Source organism: Nerophis lumbriciformis, linkage group LG20 (assembly GCF_033978685.3).
Source record: "Nerophis lumbriciformis linkage group LG20, RoL_Nlum_v2.1, whole genome shotgun sequence".
NCBI classification, from domain to species: domain Eukaryota; kingdom Metazoa; phylum Chordata; class Actinopteri; order Syngnathiformes; family Syngnathidae; genus Nerophis; species Nerophis lumbriciformis.
In genome coordinates this window covers 8,054,244-8,071,882 of record NC_084567.2, presented here as the reverse complement: position 1 = coordinate 8,071,882, position 17,639 = coordinate 8,054,244, and the positions used below count along the sequence as shown (strand labels likewise).

General features: G+C 40.0%; 1 protein-coding gene across 1 annotated transcript; it reads right to left on the bottom strand.

Moving 5' to 3' along the window:
* Positions 1–7,516: 7,516 nt before the first annotated feature.
* LOC133619864 (uncharacterized) lies at positions 7,517–16,961 on the bottom strand. Its single transcript, XM_061981137.2, has 2 exons — positions 16,675–16,961; positions 7,517–9,640 (listed from the first exon to the last, which is right to left on the bottom strand). The coding sequence occupies exons 1-2, from the start codon at positions 16,784–16,786 to the stop codon at positions 8,244–8,246; spliced, it is 1,509 nt and encodes a 502-aa protein (XP_061837121.1). The 5' UTR covers positions 16,787–16,961; the 3' UTR covers positions 7,517–8,243.
* Between the last annotated feature and the right edge of the window lie 678 nt (positions 16,962–17,639).

Genomic DNA, 17,639 nt, shown 5'->3' with positions numbered 1-17,639 from the left:
TGTACAAAAGCCTATTGTGTGCCTTTAACCAGTTTTGTAATGTTCCTGTGTCTTTAAGTTTATAGGTCAATCTGTGACGTCATTTCCTCTTTAAAGCAAGTCTTTCGATCCATGGTGGCAGCCAGCCTTGACGACTAAATGTAAGTTTTGTCACATACTGTTGCAGCATTTGAACTGAATGCCGTGCCTTGCTACTTCTGTACATGTTTGGTGCATCGTGTGCTAAGTTCAGTTGTTTTGGGGTCAATTGAGAGATAATTAGTCTCGTTGACGGCGTTTACATTCACGTGTATTTTATTTAACGTCATTGCAACTGCGATGGCGGAGTTTGGCCTTTAGATGGCGACAGAGACCACATAATCGCCATGTATGACTCTGAAGCTTAGACACTTGTTTGAAGTTCATGCATAGTTAAATGCAGTATATATGTTGTTATTATGCACACCTTTATCCATCCATCCATTTCCTACCGCTTATTCCCTTCGGGGGCGCTGGAGCCTATCTCAGCTACGATCGGGCGGAAGGCGGGGTACACCCTGGACAAGTCGCCACCTCATCACAGGGCCAACACAGATAGACAGACAACATTCACACACTAGGGAGTAGGGACCATTTTAGTGTTGCCAATCAACCTATCCCCAGGTACATGTCTTTGAACCCACGCAGTCACGGGGAGAACATGCAAACTCGACAGAAAGATCCCGAGCCTGGGATTGAACCCCAGACTACTCAGGACCTTCGTATTGTGAGGCAGATGCACTAACCCGCACACCTTTATATTATATTATGTTATATTATGTATGCATATCCATGTATATTGCTGCATATTAATGAGTATATAATTGGATTGTAATTTTTCCTCTTTTTTCTATTTGTTTAGACCACACACACACACACACACACACACACACACACACACACACACACACACACACACACACACACACACACACACACACACACACACACACAAAACACACATATTCACGTCTATCTTTCAGCAATAAAGATGATTAAAGGATTCTCTGGCCGGAATCTGTCCATCGTGTCCCAACTCTAAAAGAACTACTATCCCTTCCTTACAACTACTACTAATAATAATAACAATATTAATAATAACAATGATATAATAATAATAATAATCATAATCATAATCATAATAATAATCATAATAATAATAATCATAATAATAATAATAAGTAATTGACAAACATAATATTGTTGAACAACTTTCGCTTTGGCCTAAAAAGTAAACATAGTAAATATAGTTTCTTTTTTATTTGGCCAGAAATGAACATACTTTTTTAGGAAAGTGTGTCTTCTGAAAGCAGCAGTTAATTTTTTAGTTTGAATTTAATAAATAATTACATAAAATAAAATAATAAAAAGATAAACAATTTAAGCTTAGCATAATGTGTTGTCTTCATAAAAGTGTTGATGCATTGTTGTAAAATGTTGTTGTAAAACTGTAAGTTAATTACTATTGTATTTTAGCTACCTCTCTTTGTTTATTCTATGTTAGCTACATCTCTTTGTTTAGAGTGTATATTTTCTGCTGGATCTACTCTCTATTTCAGTGGTCCCCAACCTTATGGTATTTTTTTTATTTATTTTATTTTATTTTTTGTCATAAAGAAATACAATCATGTGTGCTTACGGACTGTATCCCTGCAGACTGTATTGATCTATATTGATATATAATGTATATATTGTGTTTTTTATGTTGATTTAATAAATAAAAAAATAAATAAAATGTATTTTTTTTTTCTCTCGTGCGGCCGGTGGTTGGGGACCACTGCTCTATTTTATGCTGCCCTTTTTTTGCTGTAGATGTTACATATACTGTAATATTGTACATGGTAATTGGGATTTGTTATATATTGTGTATATCATATAAAAATATAATATAATAATCTACTATATCAGTATATATTATATATTTTATACAAAATATGTAAATATTACATATGGTATATTTGATATTGCTACTATGGTAAATTTTTTGTCTACTTTATAACTGCATTATCCTTTCCATCCTTCCCCTTTCCATCCTTTGTAACTGAGCTACTGTGTGGAACAATTTCCCTTGTGGATCAATAAAGTGTGTCTAAGTTTCCAATGAACTGCAAATAAATTACATTTACAGATATATTAAATGTCGTAAAATGGACATCTTGCTTTGAACTTGAGTCATTTTGGAGAGATTGTCATGTGACAATCCCAGCTATAGTTTCCCCTAAATTTCCGAATGTCAGTTAAAAAAATACAAAAGAGCTAACAATTGTTTTCGTCATTTTAAACCCATTTCATAATTGCAATGCTTTATTAGGGTGTCAAATACATCAACTCAATTCAACTGTTATCACTATTGTATAGTGATAACAGACTTTAGTGGCTCCCTGGAGCATTTTTTAAAAAGGATTGAAGATGGAAAAAGATGGGGGAAAAATATATATATTTTTTGTTTTAGTATGTTTTTTGTTTGAGGACAAACATGACACAAACCTTCCCAATTGTTAGAACGACCACTGTTTAATATGTTTGTGTGTTTGCTTCACTAGTGAGAGTACTTGGTGAACATCGTTTTGTCCCACTAATTCTGGCGGTTCTTGAACTCACCATAGTGTGGACTGTGACGCAACAGTTTGTTTACATGTACAATCTTCCACTCCTTTGTCTCATTTTGTTCACCAAACGTTTTATACTGTGCATTTTTTTTTTTTTTTTTTTTTTTTAATGTTATTGACTTGTTGGAGTGCTAATCAGGCATATTTGGTCACTTCATGACTGGAAGTTAATCAATGCTAACATGCTATTTAGGCTAGCTGTATGTACATATTGCATCATTATGCCTCATTTGTAGGTATATTTGAGCTCATTTAATATCCTTTACTTTTATCCTCTTTTCGTATAATTTAGTTTTGCATGTCTCATGACACATTATCTTTATGTAATATTGACTGCATGTTAGATAGTTGTTTGTGTGCCATGTTGTTACATATATATATGTATATGTATACATATATGTATATATATATGTATACATATATATATATATATATATATATGTATATGTGTATATGTCTTAATAAGGTTATCCAAAAAATAGTGCTCGATACCGTAGTAGAGCACAATATATGTATGTGTGGGAAAAAAATCACAAGACTATTTCATCTCTACAGGCCTGTTTCATGAGGGGGGGTACCCTCAGTCATCAGAGGGTACCCCCCCCCCTCATGAAACAGGCCTGTAGAGATGAAATAGTCTTGTGATTTTTTCCCCACACATACATATATGTATATGTGTATATATATATATGTATATATATATGTGTGTATATATATATATATATATATTATATATATATATATATATATATATATATATATATATATATATATATATATATATATATATATATATATATATATATATATATATAGGCAGCACGGTGGCAGGGGTTAGTGCATCTGCCTCACAATACGAAGGTCCTGAGTAGTCGGGAGTTAAATCCCGGCCTCGGGATCTTTCTGTGTGGAGTTTGCATGTTCGCCCAGTGACTGCGTGGGTTCCCTCCGGGTACTCCGGCTTCCTCCCACCTCCAAAGACATGCACCTGGGGATAGGTTGATTGGCAACACTAAATCGGCCCTAGTGTGTGAATGTTGTCTGTTTATCTGTTTTGGCCCTGTGATGAGGTGGCGACTTGTCCAGGGTGTACACCGCCTTCCGCCCGATTGTAGCTGAGATAGGCTCCAGCGTCCCCCACTTGGCCCGGTGTATAAAATCAAGCACTTAGGCATGGAGACTGTTTCTACAAACATTTGTGAAAGAATGGGCCGCTCTCAGTGATTTCCAGCGTGGAACTGTCATAGGATGCCACCTGTGCAACAAATCCAGTCGTGACATTTCCTCGCTCCTAAATATTCCAAAGTCAACTTTATTATAAGAAGAGTGAAGAGTTTGGGAACAACAGCAAGTCAGCCACCAAGTGGTAAACTGACAGAGAGGGGTCAGCATAGTGCAAAGACTTTCTGCACAGTCAGTTACTACAGAGCTCCAAACTTCATGTGACCTTCCACTTAGCCCATGTACAGTACGCAGAGAGCTTCATGGAATGGGTTTTCATGGCCGAGCAGCTGAATCTAAGCCATACATCACCAAGTCCAATGCAAAGCGTGGGATGCTGTGGTGTAAAGCACGTCGCCACTGGAGTCTAGAGCAGTGGAGACACCTTCTCCGGACTGATGAGTCACACTTTTCCATCTGGCAATCTGATGGACCAGTCTGGGTTTGGAGGTTGCCAGGAGAACGCTACATTTCGGACTGCATTGTGCCGAGTGTGAAATTTGGTGAAGGAGGAATTATGGTGTGGGGTTGGTTTTTCAGGAGTTGGGCTTGGCCCCTTAGTTCCAGTGAAAGGAACTTTGAATGCTTCAGGATACCAAAACATTTTGGACAATTCCATGGGATGGCACTTCAAGTTCATATGTGAGTAAAGGCATGTGGCCATATCCATCCATCCATTATCTACCGCTTGTCCCTTTCAAATACTTTTGGCAATATAGTGTATACATACTGTATATAAAAACAAAAAGTGTCTCTTCACCCTCCTTAAAGTACCAATGATTGTCACACACACACTAGGTGTGGTGAAATTATTCTCTCCATTTGACCCCTCCCCTTGTTCCACCCCCTGGAAGGTGAGGGGAGCAGTGAGCAGCAGCGGTGGCCGCGCCCGGGAATCATTTTTGGTGATTTAACCCCCCAATTCCAACCCTTGATGCTGAGTGTCAGGCAGGGAGGTAATGGGTCCCATTTTTATAGTCTTTGGTATGACTCCCCGTGCTATTATATATTTTTCCAAACTAAAATGACACCCACAGCACAATTATTTTTACTGACACATCACCTCCCAAGTGTCCGAATGTCCTAACACATGTTCTGCTTTACACACTGTGGAAGTCGCTTCCTAGCGGTCCCACTGTCAGACACGGCACCGGAGTCAAGCATGCAGGTTTAACAAGGTTTTTAATGATAATGTTGTCAACTAAAGTTTTTTCTCCTAATAGAACGTGACTTTTCAGTCACGTCCGTATCCTCTCTCCCCTACTGCTCTCGGCCGCTTACTGTTAAAGACAACAGATGATTAGATTAACACGCACCACCTGTGAAATCTAATCACCTGCCAGCTGTGTCTCGCCGTCAGCATTGCCCCGCCCCCGTCTGATGGTGCTCTGTCCTCAGCACCATGGACAGAGGCGGTGACTTTTGCTCCTGCAGGCAGCGCTGGCTACATCTCCCTCCACACACACACATTTTGCAAATCAACTGTCACTTTACAAATCAACTGAACACGACACAACGTGACAAAAAAAATAAAAAATCACATGTCTGCAATTTGTACATGTGAGCGAAGATGAAAATATGCAGCATGTACAAATTATAGGAAAAAAACACGCACTCTCCAAAAAAACTTAAAACAAAAATAAGGAGGTGCACGGCATAAAAGTGTACTTAAAGAAAAAGCAAGGCCAGCAACACTCGTGTCCTTCTAATAATTTTAATACAAACTGCGCAGGCGCCACAAAACACAGACCGGTTTCGACAAGGTCTTCGTCAGTGTGCAATTTCCAACAGGAAGTGATGCACTTACATATTCCCAGCTGTGGTCAATCAATTGATGTAATAAATCAAGAACAACATCAAAAATGAAAGTGCACACATAATAGACAAAAAGGAAAAGTGTCCAAAATAAATCAAAGACTCAGTACTGTATCATAGGAAAATAAATAAAGCACTATAAAAATAACTCCACTCCAGTGGCGGGACGTGCGTTTCCCACCTAGGCCTTCAGTGATGTCCGACTTCAATGATTACCTCTCAAAATACCATCATTTATGTCACCACATGACCATTGCTGGGGAAATACTATTCAGAAACACATTTACGCACTACTGTCATTGAAACACATCAACAGTGTACAAAACGGCTTATTTTTTGGCACATTTAAAAATCAATAAATCCGCATCAGCAATTAAAACACATCTTATGTGGTACTGTCAAAATTAAAATTGCAAAAAAACACATTAAACGTGAAAAATAAAGAAATAAAATATTTGAACTCACAATTTGTAACACGATAAAACATTGAATATTAAGAGTAGGGATGTCCCGATCCAGGTTTTTGCACTTCCGATCCGATACCGATATTGTTTTTGCATTTCCGATCCGATACCGATACTGACCGATACTGGCCTATCAGAGCATGTATTAAAGTTTAAAGTTATTTAGCCTACTTAGTTGTCAGAATCATGTTGAAAAGTGTTTTAGTACTCTTGATAACAACTAGCCAGCTGAATTAGGGGAGTTTGAATAATACACAATGGTTGGTAACAAGAAACTGACTTGTTTATTCAAGGAGAAACACAAAATAGACAAAATTATACATGACAAACAGAAATGGCATCATTGAACTAGGGCTGGGCGATATGGCCTTTTTTTAATATTGCGATATTTTAAGGCCATATTGCGATACACAATATATATCTCGATATTTTGCCGTAGCCTTGAATGAACACTTGATGCATATAATCACAGCAGTATGATGATTCTATGTGTTTTGATTGATTGATTGAGACTTTTATTAGTAGATTGCACAGTGAAGTACATATTCCGTACAATTGACCACTAAATGGTAACACCCCAATAAGCTTTTCAACTTGTTTAAGTCGGGGTCCACTTAAATTGATTCATGATACAGATATATACTATCAGATATATACTATGATCATAATACAGTCATCCCACAAGATAATCACATTGGATTATTTACATTATTTATAATCCAGGGTGTGGAGGGGGGCGCCTGATGTAAGTGTCAAAAAGACAGCCAAAATAGTTTGATATGAGAATAAATCTAAAGTTAAAATATAAGGTAGAAATGCACCCATTTGCAGGAAATGTAGTCTTGATTCTCAAAATTTTCTTTCAAGGCTTGCATGTCTACATTAAAACATTCTTCTTCATACTGCATTAATATATGCTACTTTTAAACTTTCATGCAGAGAAGGAAATCACAACTAAAAAAATCACTAATTTTTTCATACGGTGTTGATGTGGACATTTTTGCCTCAGCATTTTGATGGTGTGGACGTGTGGCACCGAATGGAGATAAGCGTCTCGACAGACGTCACAATATTTGAATAATGATGACGAAAACTGTTTTCTCTGTCGTGTCCGTGTGTCGAAAATTGTTATGCGCTTATTTTTTTATTTGATTTTGTGCGTGGCATAGATTTGCTATGCGCAGAGGACGCTTAAACAGTGCGCAATTGCACAGGCGAGCACCTTAGAAGGAGCGTTGCTCGCACGGCTGCGCTAGCATCACAGCTAACGTTAGCCATGCTGCTACCTCTCTACTCGGGGAGGACGTATACGTATGTGACGTATGACGTGACAGTATGTGACGTATGTCGTGACAGTATGTGACGTGTGTAAGAAGGTGCACTTGCTGTCTGTGAGAGGGAGACACAGGAAAGAGTGAGAAGAGCCTGTCGTGTAATGCCAGCAGCTAAAAGCAACTGCGTGAGAATTCACAGACGTGTGGATGTGTTGAAGGTGTGCTGGAAAATGCGGAACGGAAATTACGGAGCAGCAGAAAAGTGGAATGTATTATTTAAATAGGTGCGTTGGAAAACACGGATCTGAGTTTTTTTTTAAACTGAATCTGGATCGGCATTTTCCCATGCCTTGCCGATACGCAATTTTTGGCAAATATCGGCAGCCGATCCGATCCAAATATCGGATCGGGACATCCCTAATTAAGAGCATGTGACAATTCGACTCCTATCTTGTTTTCTTTCCTGACGATCTCCTGTAAGTTTTGTAATCAGTCATAAGTATCAAGCAGCTAAAATGCGGGCCTCGCTGAGCTGCACTTGGGCGGAAGGCAGGGTACACCCTGGACGAGGAAAGCCAGGTCATCGCAGGGACAAAAAAAAAACAAGCATTCACACACTAAGTACAATTTAGTGTTGCCAATCAGCCTATCCCCAGGCGCATGTCTTTGGAGGTGGGGGGAAGCCTGGGTACCTGGAGAGAACCCACCGGGCTGCTCCAAATGATCCCAATTTCAATGACGACATTGGACATTTGTGAAAGGATCCATCAACTTATTTTAAGGAGGTTCTGAGTTTGGGTTGATGTCACCAGATATGAGCATAATATAATGTATACCACAAACTAAACACCTGCTTGGTTATTCTCCCGTGTGTGTGTTGTTGTGTGTTCTACTGCATCTGTATTACGATGGAATCTTATGCCGCAGACTGAACAACTAAAGGGTTTTTCTCCAGTATGTTTCATTCTATGTTTGGTCAAACCTTGTCTGGAAAAAAAACTTTTGTCACAAACTGAACAATGAAATTGTTTTTCTCCTGTGTGTGTTCGCATGTGTTGAGCAAATCTGATCCTTTGAGAAAAGCTTTTACCGCATATTGAGCAATTAAATGTTTTTTCTCCCGTGTGCGTTATCATGTGACGAATCAAACTGCTCTTTTGAGAAAAACGTGTACCGCAAATTGAACAGTTAAATGGTTTTTCCCCTGTGTGTGTTCTCGAGTGTTGAGTCAGTCTGATCTTTTGAGAAAAGCTCTTACCGCAAACGGAGCAAATAAATGGCTTTTGTCCAGTGTGTGTTCTCATGTGTTGAGTCAAACCTGATCTGGAAAAAAAGCTTTTACCACAAAATGAACAAAAAAATGTTTTTTCGCCTGTGTGCGTCCTCATGTGGTGCGTTAAAGTGCTCTTTTGAGAAAAGTTTTTGCCACAAACTGAACAATTAAATGTTTTTTCTCCTGTGTGTGTTCTCATGTGCTGAGTCAAATTGCTTTTTTGAGAAAAGCTTTTACCACAGACTAAACAAATAAACGTTTTCTGTCCGGTGTGTGTCAATATGTGTTGAGTCAAACTGCTCTTTTTGTTAAATCTTCTACTACAAACGGAACAACAAAATAGTTTTTCTCCTGTGTGTGTTCTCATGTGTTCATTCAAACTGCTTTTTTTAAAAAAGCTTTTACAACAAACTGAACAACAACATGTTTTTTCTCCTGTGTGTCTTCTCATGTGTTCGGTCAAACTGCTCTTTTTCGTAAAGCTTTTACCGCAAACTGAACAATTAAATGGTTTTTCTCCAGTGTGTGTTCTCATGTGTTGAGTCAAAAGGCTTTTTTTAGTAAAACTTTTAGCACAAACTGAGCAGCTCAAACTATTTTTGCTTCTGCCATTTTTAGAGCATTCGGAGTGTTTGTTGTGAGTCCTCATATCATCTTCACAATCTTTATCGCTGCTCAAAGTTACTTCAAACTCGTCTTCAGCCTCACTATCTGATAGTGGAGCTAAGAGGTTGTCTACTTGTGGTTTCTCTTCATCATCTTCAATCTTCACAGAGACAACAGTCAGTGGAAACTTGGTGTAATCAGCTTCCTGCGGTCCTAGAAGACACTCTCTCTCCTGAGTGATCCAGAGTTCCTCCTCTTCCTTTTTAATGTGGGGTGGTTGTGGAGTCTCCTGCTTCAAGGTGGAGCTCCATCCTGATGTAGGGAGAAGTTCTTCTGGATGACTAATCAGTTTCTGGATGTCTGCAGGACACAAACAACACAAACACACTTGACCTCAGACATGATCCATGAGATGTTTCTCCTTGAACTCGCTACAGACTTCCTTCTATGTACTGTATGTGTGTGTAGTGTTTCATGGCCATTCATTTACTGCCTTGCCAGAATGAATTAACTCCCAAAACCCGAAGGGGCAGTATTTGCATGTGTGAGCAACCCCGACTTGTGTTGACTATCCTCATGAGAGAGAGAGTGCTTCCTGTGTGTATTAGTGGTTGTGAACTTGTAAACAAAGGCGTCTGAAAGTCTGACTCTATTGTTCAAGCTGAAACTATCTATTTTCAAAGGGGAACATTATCACCAGACCTATGTAAGCGTCAATATATACCTTGATGTTGCAGAAAAAAGACCATATATTTTTTTAACCGATTTCCGAACTCTAAATGGGTGAATTTTGGCGAATTAAACGCCTTTCTATTATTCACTCTCGGGAAGCAATCCGCCATTTTCTCACTTTCTTCGGTGTGTTGTCGGAGGGTGTAACAACACGAACAAGGACGGATTCAAGTTGCACCAGTGGCCCAAAGATGCGAAAGTGGCAAGAAATTGGACGTAATTTGTTCAAAATACTAGGGTGTGGGGAAAGCCGACGAAATGGTCAGTCGTTTGTTCCGCACACTTTACCGACAAAAGCTATGCTACGACAGGGATGGCAACCGTCCCTTATGCCACCGAAGATGATCAAGAGAAGAATATCGACCCTAGCTTCCCTGGCCTGCTGACATCAACTCCAAAACTGGACAGATCAGCTTTCAGGAAAAGAGCGCGGATGAGGGTATGTCTACTGAATATATTAATTGATGAAAATTGGGCTGTCTGCACTCTCAAAGTGCATGTTGTTGCCAAATGTATTTCATATGCTGTAAACCTAGTTCATAGTTGTTAGTTTCCTTTAATGCCAAACAAACACATACCAATCGTTGGTTAGAAGGCGATCGCCGAATTCGTCCTCGCTTTCTCCCGTGTCGCTGGCTGTCGTGTCGTTTTCGTCGGTTTCGCTTGCATACGGTTCAAACCGATATGGCTCAATAGCTTCAGTTTCTTCTTCAATTTCGTTTTCGCTACCTGCCTCCACACTACAACCATCCGTTTCAATACATGCGTAATCTGTTGAATCGCTTAAGCCGCTGAAATCCGAGTCTGAATCCGAGCTAATGTCGCTATAGCTTGCTGTTCTATCCGCCATGTTTGTTTGTGTTGGCTTCACTGTGTGACGTCACAGGAAAATGGACGGGTGTATATAACGATGGTTAAAATCAGGCACTTTGAAGCTTTTTTTAGGGATATTGTGTGATGGGTAAAATTTTGAAAAAAACTTGGAAAAATAAAATAAGCCACTGGGAACTGATTTTTAATGGTTTTAACCCTTCTGAAATTGTGATAATGTTCCCCTTTAAAACAACAGTAACTTTGATTGCTTCGAGAAGACGTTTTGCGAAGGAGGGCTGTGGCTGTGCAACTCCAGAACAAATTGCAGCAGGGAACTAGCGACTTTGCAACGTTGTTAGGCCGTTTGAAACATTGGACGAGAAAGAGCTTTGTAAATTAAAATAAACAAAATTGTTAAATAATTATTGTAAAGACCCGCACGTGGTAATGTTTATGTTCATGTGTTATTGATGTTCGGAGCTCTCACGTTCGCAAAACATATTGTCACACCGCGGTGAGGGATGTCTTGTCTTGTTTTTTTCTGTCTTGTGAATTGCATGTTTTAGTTTGAAAAGTAACTCTCCTCTCGTTTCAGGTCACTTGCCCTTCCTTTTGTGTCATCAGTCTGACGTCATCCCTGATCCCTGATTGTTTCCACCTGTTCCCCATTACCCTCATGTGTCTTATAAGCCCACGCCTCCCTTTGTTCTGTGCCAGATTGTCTCGTTTGTTCGTGCCTCTCTAGATTCCTGTCCAAGCCTTGCCTTGTCTCTTGTTTGAATATCTTGATCCTGAATTCCCTTGTTGATATTTAGTTTTCTTTTTCTCCTCCTCAGCAGAGTGATTTTTGGTTAAAGGGGAACATTATCACAACTTCAGAAGGGTTAAAACCATTAAAAATCAGTTCCCAGTGGCTTATTTTATTTTTCGAAGTTTTTTTCAAAATTTTACCCATCACGCAATATCCCTAAAAAAAGCTTCAAAGTGCCTGACTTTAACCATCGTTATATACACCCGTCCATTTTCCTGTGACGTCACACAGTGATGCCAACACAAACAAACATGGCGCATAGAACAGCAAGCTATAGCGACATTAGCTCGGATTTCAGCGGCTTAAGCGATTCAACAGATTACGCATGTATTGAAACGGATGGTTGTAGTGTGGAGGCAGGTAGCGAAAACGAAATTGAAGAAGAAACTGAAGCTATTGAGCCATATCGGTTTGAACCGTATGCAAGCGAAACCGACGAAAACGACACGACAGCCAGCGACACGGGAGAAAGCGAGGACGAATTCGGCAATCGCCTTCTAACCAACGATTGGTATGTGTTTGTTTGGCATTAAAGGAAACTAACAACTATGAACTAGGTTTACAGCATATGAAATACATTTGGCAACAACATGCACTTTGAAAGTGCAGACAGCCCAATTTTCATCAATTAATATATTCTGTAGACACACCCTCATCCGCTCTCTTTTCCTGAAAGCTGATCTGTCCAGTTTTGGAGTTGATGTCAGCAGGCCAGGGAAGCTAGGGTCGATATTCTTCTCTTGATCATCTTCGGTGGCATAAGGGACGGTAGAAGCGGTGTGAGCCAAGACATCCAGGGGGTTTAGCTCAAGAGCTTTTTGATGAAAGCGGATACAATTTCACCCTCACCTATGAACTCACGCCAGGAAACCAGCCAAAAAAGAACAGAAAACGAAACGACATCATCTGGTACAACCCCCCATACAGCAAAAACGTCTCAACGAACATTGGACACAAATTCCTCAATCTGATTGACAAACACTTTCCCAAAGACAACACCCTAAGAAAAGTATTCAACAAGAACAACATTAAATTGAGCTACAGCTGCATGAACAATATACGACAAATAATCTCAAACCACAACAAAACAATTGCAAATGAGCCGTCGACCCCCAGACAGAGCGACTCCAAAACCAACAAAGGATGTAACTGTCGAAAGAAACCTGATTGCCCTCTCAACGGGGGGTGCTTACAAACATCAGTTGTCTACCAATCTAAGGTAATACGCAAGGACATTAACACATCCGACACATATGTAGGATTAACCGAGGGAGAATTCAAAACCAGATGGAACAATCACAAGGCTTCTTTCAGGAACAAAAACCTGCGAAATACCACAGAACTCAGCAAACACATTTGGGACCTCAAAGACAATAATGTTGAATATTCAATAACATGGCAAATTCTTGCATCCAGCACACCTTACAATAGTGGTAATAAAAGATGCAACCTATGCTTGAAAGAGAAACTGTTTATTATTTACCGTCCAGACCTGTCATCCCTCAACAAGCGCAGCGAAATTGTAACAACATGCCGCCATAGACGGAAACACCTCCTAGGTAACACATGAGCCAATCACCACGCCCTTAGGCCAGCCTGTACCCACCCACTCTGTGCCCTATATAAACCATGGTATGCGAATGCTCCCATTAAAATCTCCTGATGATTGAGGGTACCCCCCCTCATGAAACAGGCCTGTAGAGATGAAATAGTCTTGTGATTTTTTTCCTACACATACATATATTGCGCTCTACTACGGTATCGAGCACTATTTTTTGGATAACCTTATTAAGACATATATATATATATATATATATATATATATATATATATATATATATATATATATATATATATATATATATATATATATATATATATACTTGCAGTGTGTATATAAAACGTTGGAGAGTTTTGAAGTTGTTTTAGAGGGATTTGAAGGCTACAACGATGCTTCCAAGCATTTTTTATCACCTTTAAAGTACATTTAAGAAAAGACATGTGTTCTTTGTCTATCATAATTATTGTAAGCGATAGGCAAAATTCCCCCAAAAAGTGTGGTTCCCCTTAAAGTACAGAGTATCAGTTTGCACGCAAGTTTCATGAGGCGAGGGCATAAACCAGGCTGGTTTGTAAGCCTTGCTCCTTCCCACAGACCCTGATGTGCACCTTGCAATAATCCTAGCGTCACGTAAGCAGCGACGCAGACCGCATAGCTGGGATTGGTCAGTTTTTGCCGGGGAGAGTCCCTGAGCACAGGAGAGCAGACGTGCTTGAAATGCACAAATTGTTGTATGAAATAAAGCAACAGAGATTGTTGATCACTTGCATGCAAACTGATATTGTGTACTTTATATCTCGGTGTGCTACATAATAACTGATTGTATCGTTTTTCCGCTTGTTGCGTCCAAAGGTAATCACACAAAGTATGCCGCTCTTTTTAACTTTTATTGCCAGTCTTGTGCTAACAACACGTTCAATTCCGACACATATTGCTACGTGCTATACATACAGTATACGTGGGCGGTATAGCTCGGTTGGTAGAGTGGCCGTGCCAGCAACTTGAGGATTCCAGGTTTGATCCCCGCTTCCGCCATCCGAGTCCCTGCTGTTGTGTCCTTGGGCAAGACACTTTACCCACCTGCTCCCAGTGCCACCCACACTGGTTTAATTGTAATTTAGATATTGGTTTTCACTATGTAAAAGTGCTTTGAGTCACTAGAGAAAAAGCGCTATATAAATATAATTAACTTCACTTCACTTATTCTTTCTCGTGCAAACACTTCCTCATTCTCAGTCAACCTCTTTCTTACACGCCAGCATGCTCGCGAACATGAGAACATCAATAACGCATGATCACACACCATAATACCAGCATGTCGTTAACTTACAATAGTTATTTTACATAATAGTGCTGTTTATTTTTAATCGCGTGATAGCTCTCTATTGTCCCATGTCACAAACTCTGCCACCTATTGTTCAGGGGTTTGCACAGCCCATCTTTTCCTGTGGTTTAAAAACGTCCATTAAAAGTAAACTGACGTTTCTGAATGATTAGTTCCAACGCCAACAAAGAAGTGGATGTTGCAGTCATTGCATGCTCACGCTTCACAAGGAGGGAAATATCTCGTCAATATTATGTTGGATCAACTATGGACTGGACTCTCACTATTACGTTAGATCCACTACGGACTGGACTCTCACACTATTATGTTAGATCCACTATGGACTATACTCTCACTATTATTTTAGATTCACTATGGACTAGACTCTCATACTATTATGTTAGATCCACTATGGACTGTACTCTCACTATTATGTTAGATTCACTATGGACTGGACTCTCACACTATTATGTTAGATCCACTATGGACTGTACTCTCACTATTATGTTAGATCCACTATGGACTGGACTCTCACACTATTATGTTAGATCCACTATGGACTGGACTCTCACACTATTATGTTAGATCCACTATGGACTGTACTCTCACTATTATGTTAGATTCACTATGGACTGGACTCTCACACTATTATGTTAGATCCACTATGGACTGGACTCTCACTACTATGTTAGATTCACTATGGACTGGACTCTCACACTATTATGTTAGATCCACTATGGACTGGACTCTCACACTACTATGTTAGATCCACTATGGACTGGACTCTCACTATTATGTTAGATCCACTATGGACTGGACTCTCACACTATTACGTTAGATCCACTATGGACTGGACACTCACTATTACGTTAGATCCACTCTGGACTGGACGCTCACACTATTATGTTAGATCCACTGTGGACTGGACTCTCACTATTATGTTGGATTCACTATGGACTGGACTCTCACTATTATGTTAGATCCACTATGGACTGGACTCTCACTATTATGTTAGATCCACTATGGACTGGACTCTCACTATTACGTTAGATCCACTATGGACTGGACTCTCACTATTATGTTGGATCCACTATGGACTGGACTCTCACTATTATGTTAGATCCACTATGGACTGGACTCTCATAATATTATGTTAGATCCACTATGGACTGGACTCTCACTATTATAATAGCTCCACTATGGACTGGACTCTCACACTATTACGTTAGATCCACTATGGACTGGACTCTCACTATTATGTTAGATCCACTATGTACTCGACTCTCACACTATTATGTTAGATCCACTCTGGACTGGACTCTCACACTTTTATGTTAGATCCACTATGTGCTGGACTCTCACTATTATGTTAGATCCACTATGGACTGGACCCTCACAATATTATGTTAGATCCACTACGGGCTGGACTCTCACAATATTATGTTAGATCCACTATGGACTGGACTCTCACTATTATGTTAGATCCACTATGGACTGGACTCTCACTATTATGTTAGATCCACTATGGACTGGACTCTCACAATATTATGTTAGATCCACTATGGACTGGACTCTCACAATATTATGTTAGATCCACTATGGACTGGACTCTCACAATATTATGCTGGATCCACTCGACGTCCATTGCACCGGTCACCCAGGGGTGGGGGGTCTGCGGTCCCCTCCAAGGTTTCTCATTGTCCCATTGGGTTGAGTTTTTCCTTGCCCTGATGTGGGATCTGAGCCGAGGATGTCGTTGTGGCTTGTGCAGCCCGTTGAGACACTCGTGATTTAGGGCTATATAAGTAAACATTGATTGATTGATTGAATGTCAGCTGTGGTTGCTCTTTCTGGAGACACTGCCCTCTGGTGTTTTGGAGGAGCACTGCAATAAACCTATGTGACGCCAGACTATGAACCAGGATTAACTCTTCCCCAAAGTCTCTTCTTTCAAATCATTATTTTCTTCCACAAGCGCTTGTTTTGCTCTTCCACTTTCTTCATTTGACTTTTGCATTCTTTCATCTCCTCTGATGTGAACTCCACTGCCTTCTTCAAGCTAACAATCATGGCGGCTCTTTCTTTACATTCTTCAACTATGTCGGCTAACTTCTCATCAACGCTCTTTTCAGGGTTTATGATAGCTCACTCACCTTCATCTTCAGTTTTTATCATTTCCTCCGTTGGTGATTTGCTGGAAGTTGATTCTCTTTCATGTTCTCTTTTAGCGGACGTCGCCATCTTAGCATAGCAGTAGTCGTCCATCTTCTATCACGTCTTTAATCTTCACTTCAGATAACACTCCATCGCTCCAAACCTAACTTCCGTTTCGCAGGTTTTATAAAAAAAAGAATCTTGAGGTATTTGATGCTATATCTAAATCTACATGGCTTTAAGATTGTGAACAGGCACTCAGTCCGCCATCTTGGTCTTTTCGCTTCGTCGCCAACACGTTTGCGCATGCGCCAGACGTCAGCATCTTCGTTTTCCGCACAGGACAGCAATTTTTTTTCAAAATAAAGCCTTTTAAAAAAAACAACGGATTTTGAGAGTATCTCATAATAACCTCATATTATCGACCATTATACTTCATAGAGACATTTTTGATGTTGGTGCTCAAGCCAGAAAAAAGGGAATTTGTCACAAAAAAGTATTCATTTAATTAAACTAATGTAGCTGAGATAGGCTCCAGCACCCCCCCCCCCCCCCCCCCCCCCGCAACCCCGAAGGGAATAAGCGGTAGAAAATGGATGGATGGAGGGATGGATGTACACATTTGTATGTCTGTATCTCAATGTGTGTGTCTGCATTGATTGATTGATTGAGACTTTTATTAGTAGATTGCACAGTACAGTACATATTCCGTACAATTGACCACTAAATGGTGACACCCCAATAAATTGTTCAACTTGTTTAAGTCGGAGTCCACGTTAATCAATTCATGGTATATGAATCTGTATCTCAATGTGTGTGTCTGAAATCTCATTCACAGCAGCACCGTGGAACAGGGGTTAGTGCGTCTGCCTCACAATACGGAGGTACTGGGTTCGATCCTGCGCTCGGGATCTTTCTGTGTGGAGCTTGCATGTTCTCCCCGTGACTTCGTGGGTTCCCTCCG

Coding starts and splice junctions, on each gene's coding strand:
- LOC133619864 (XM_061981137.2), bottom strand. CDS start 16,786: ATGGACGACTACTGCTATGCTAAGATGGCGACGTCCGCTAAAAGAGAA. Junction 9,641..16,674: donor GATAAAAACTGAAGATGAAG/GTGAGTGAGCTA, acceptor TGTGTCCTGCAG/ACATCCAGAAACTGATTAGT.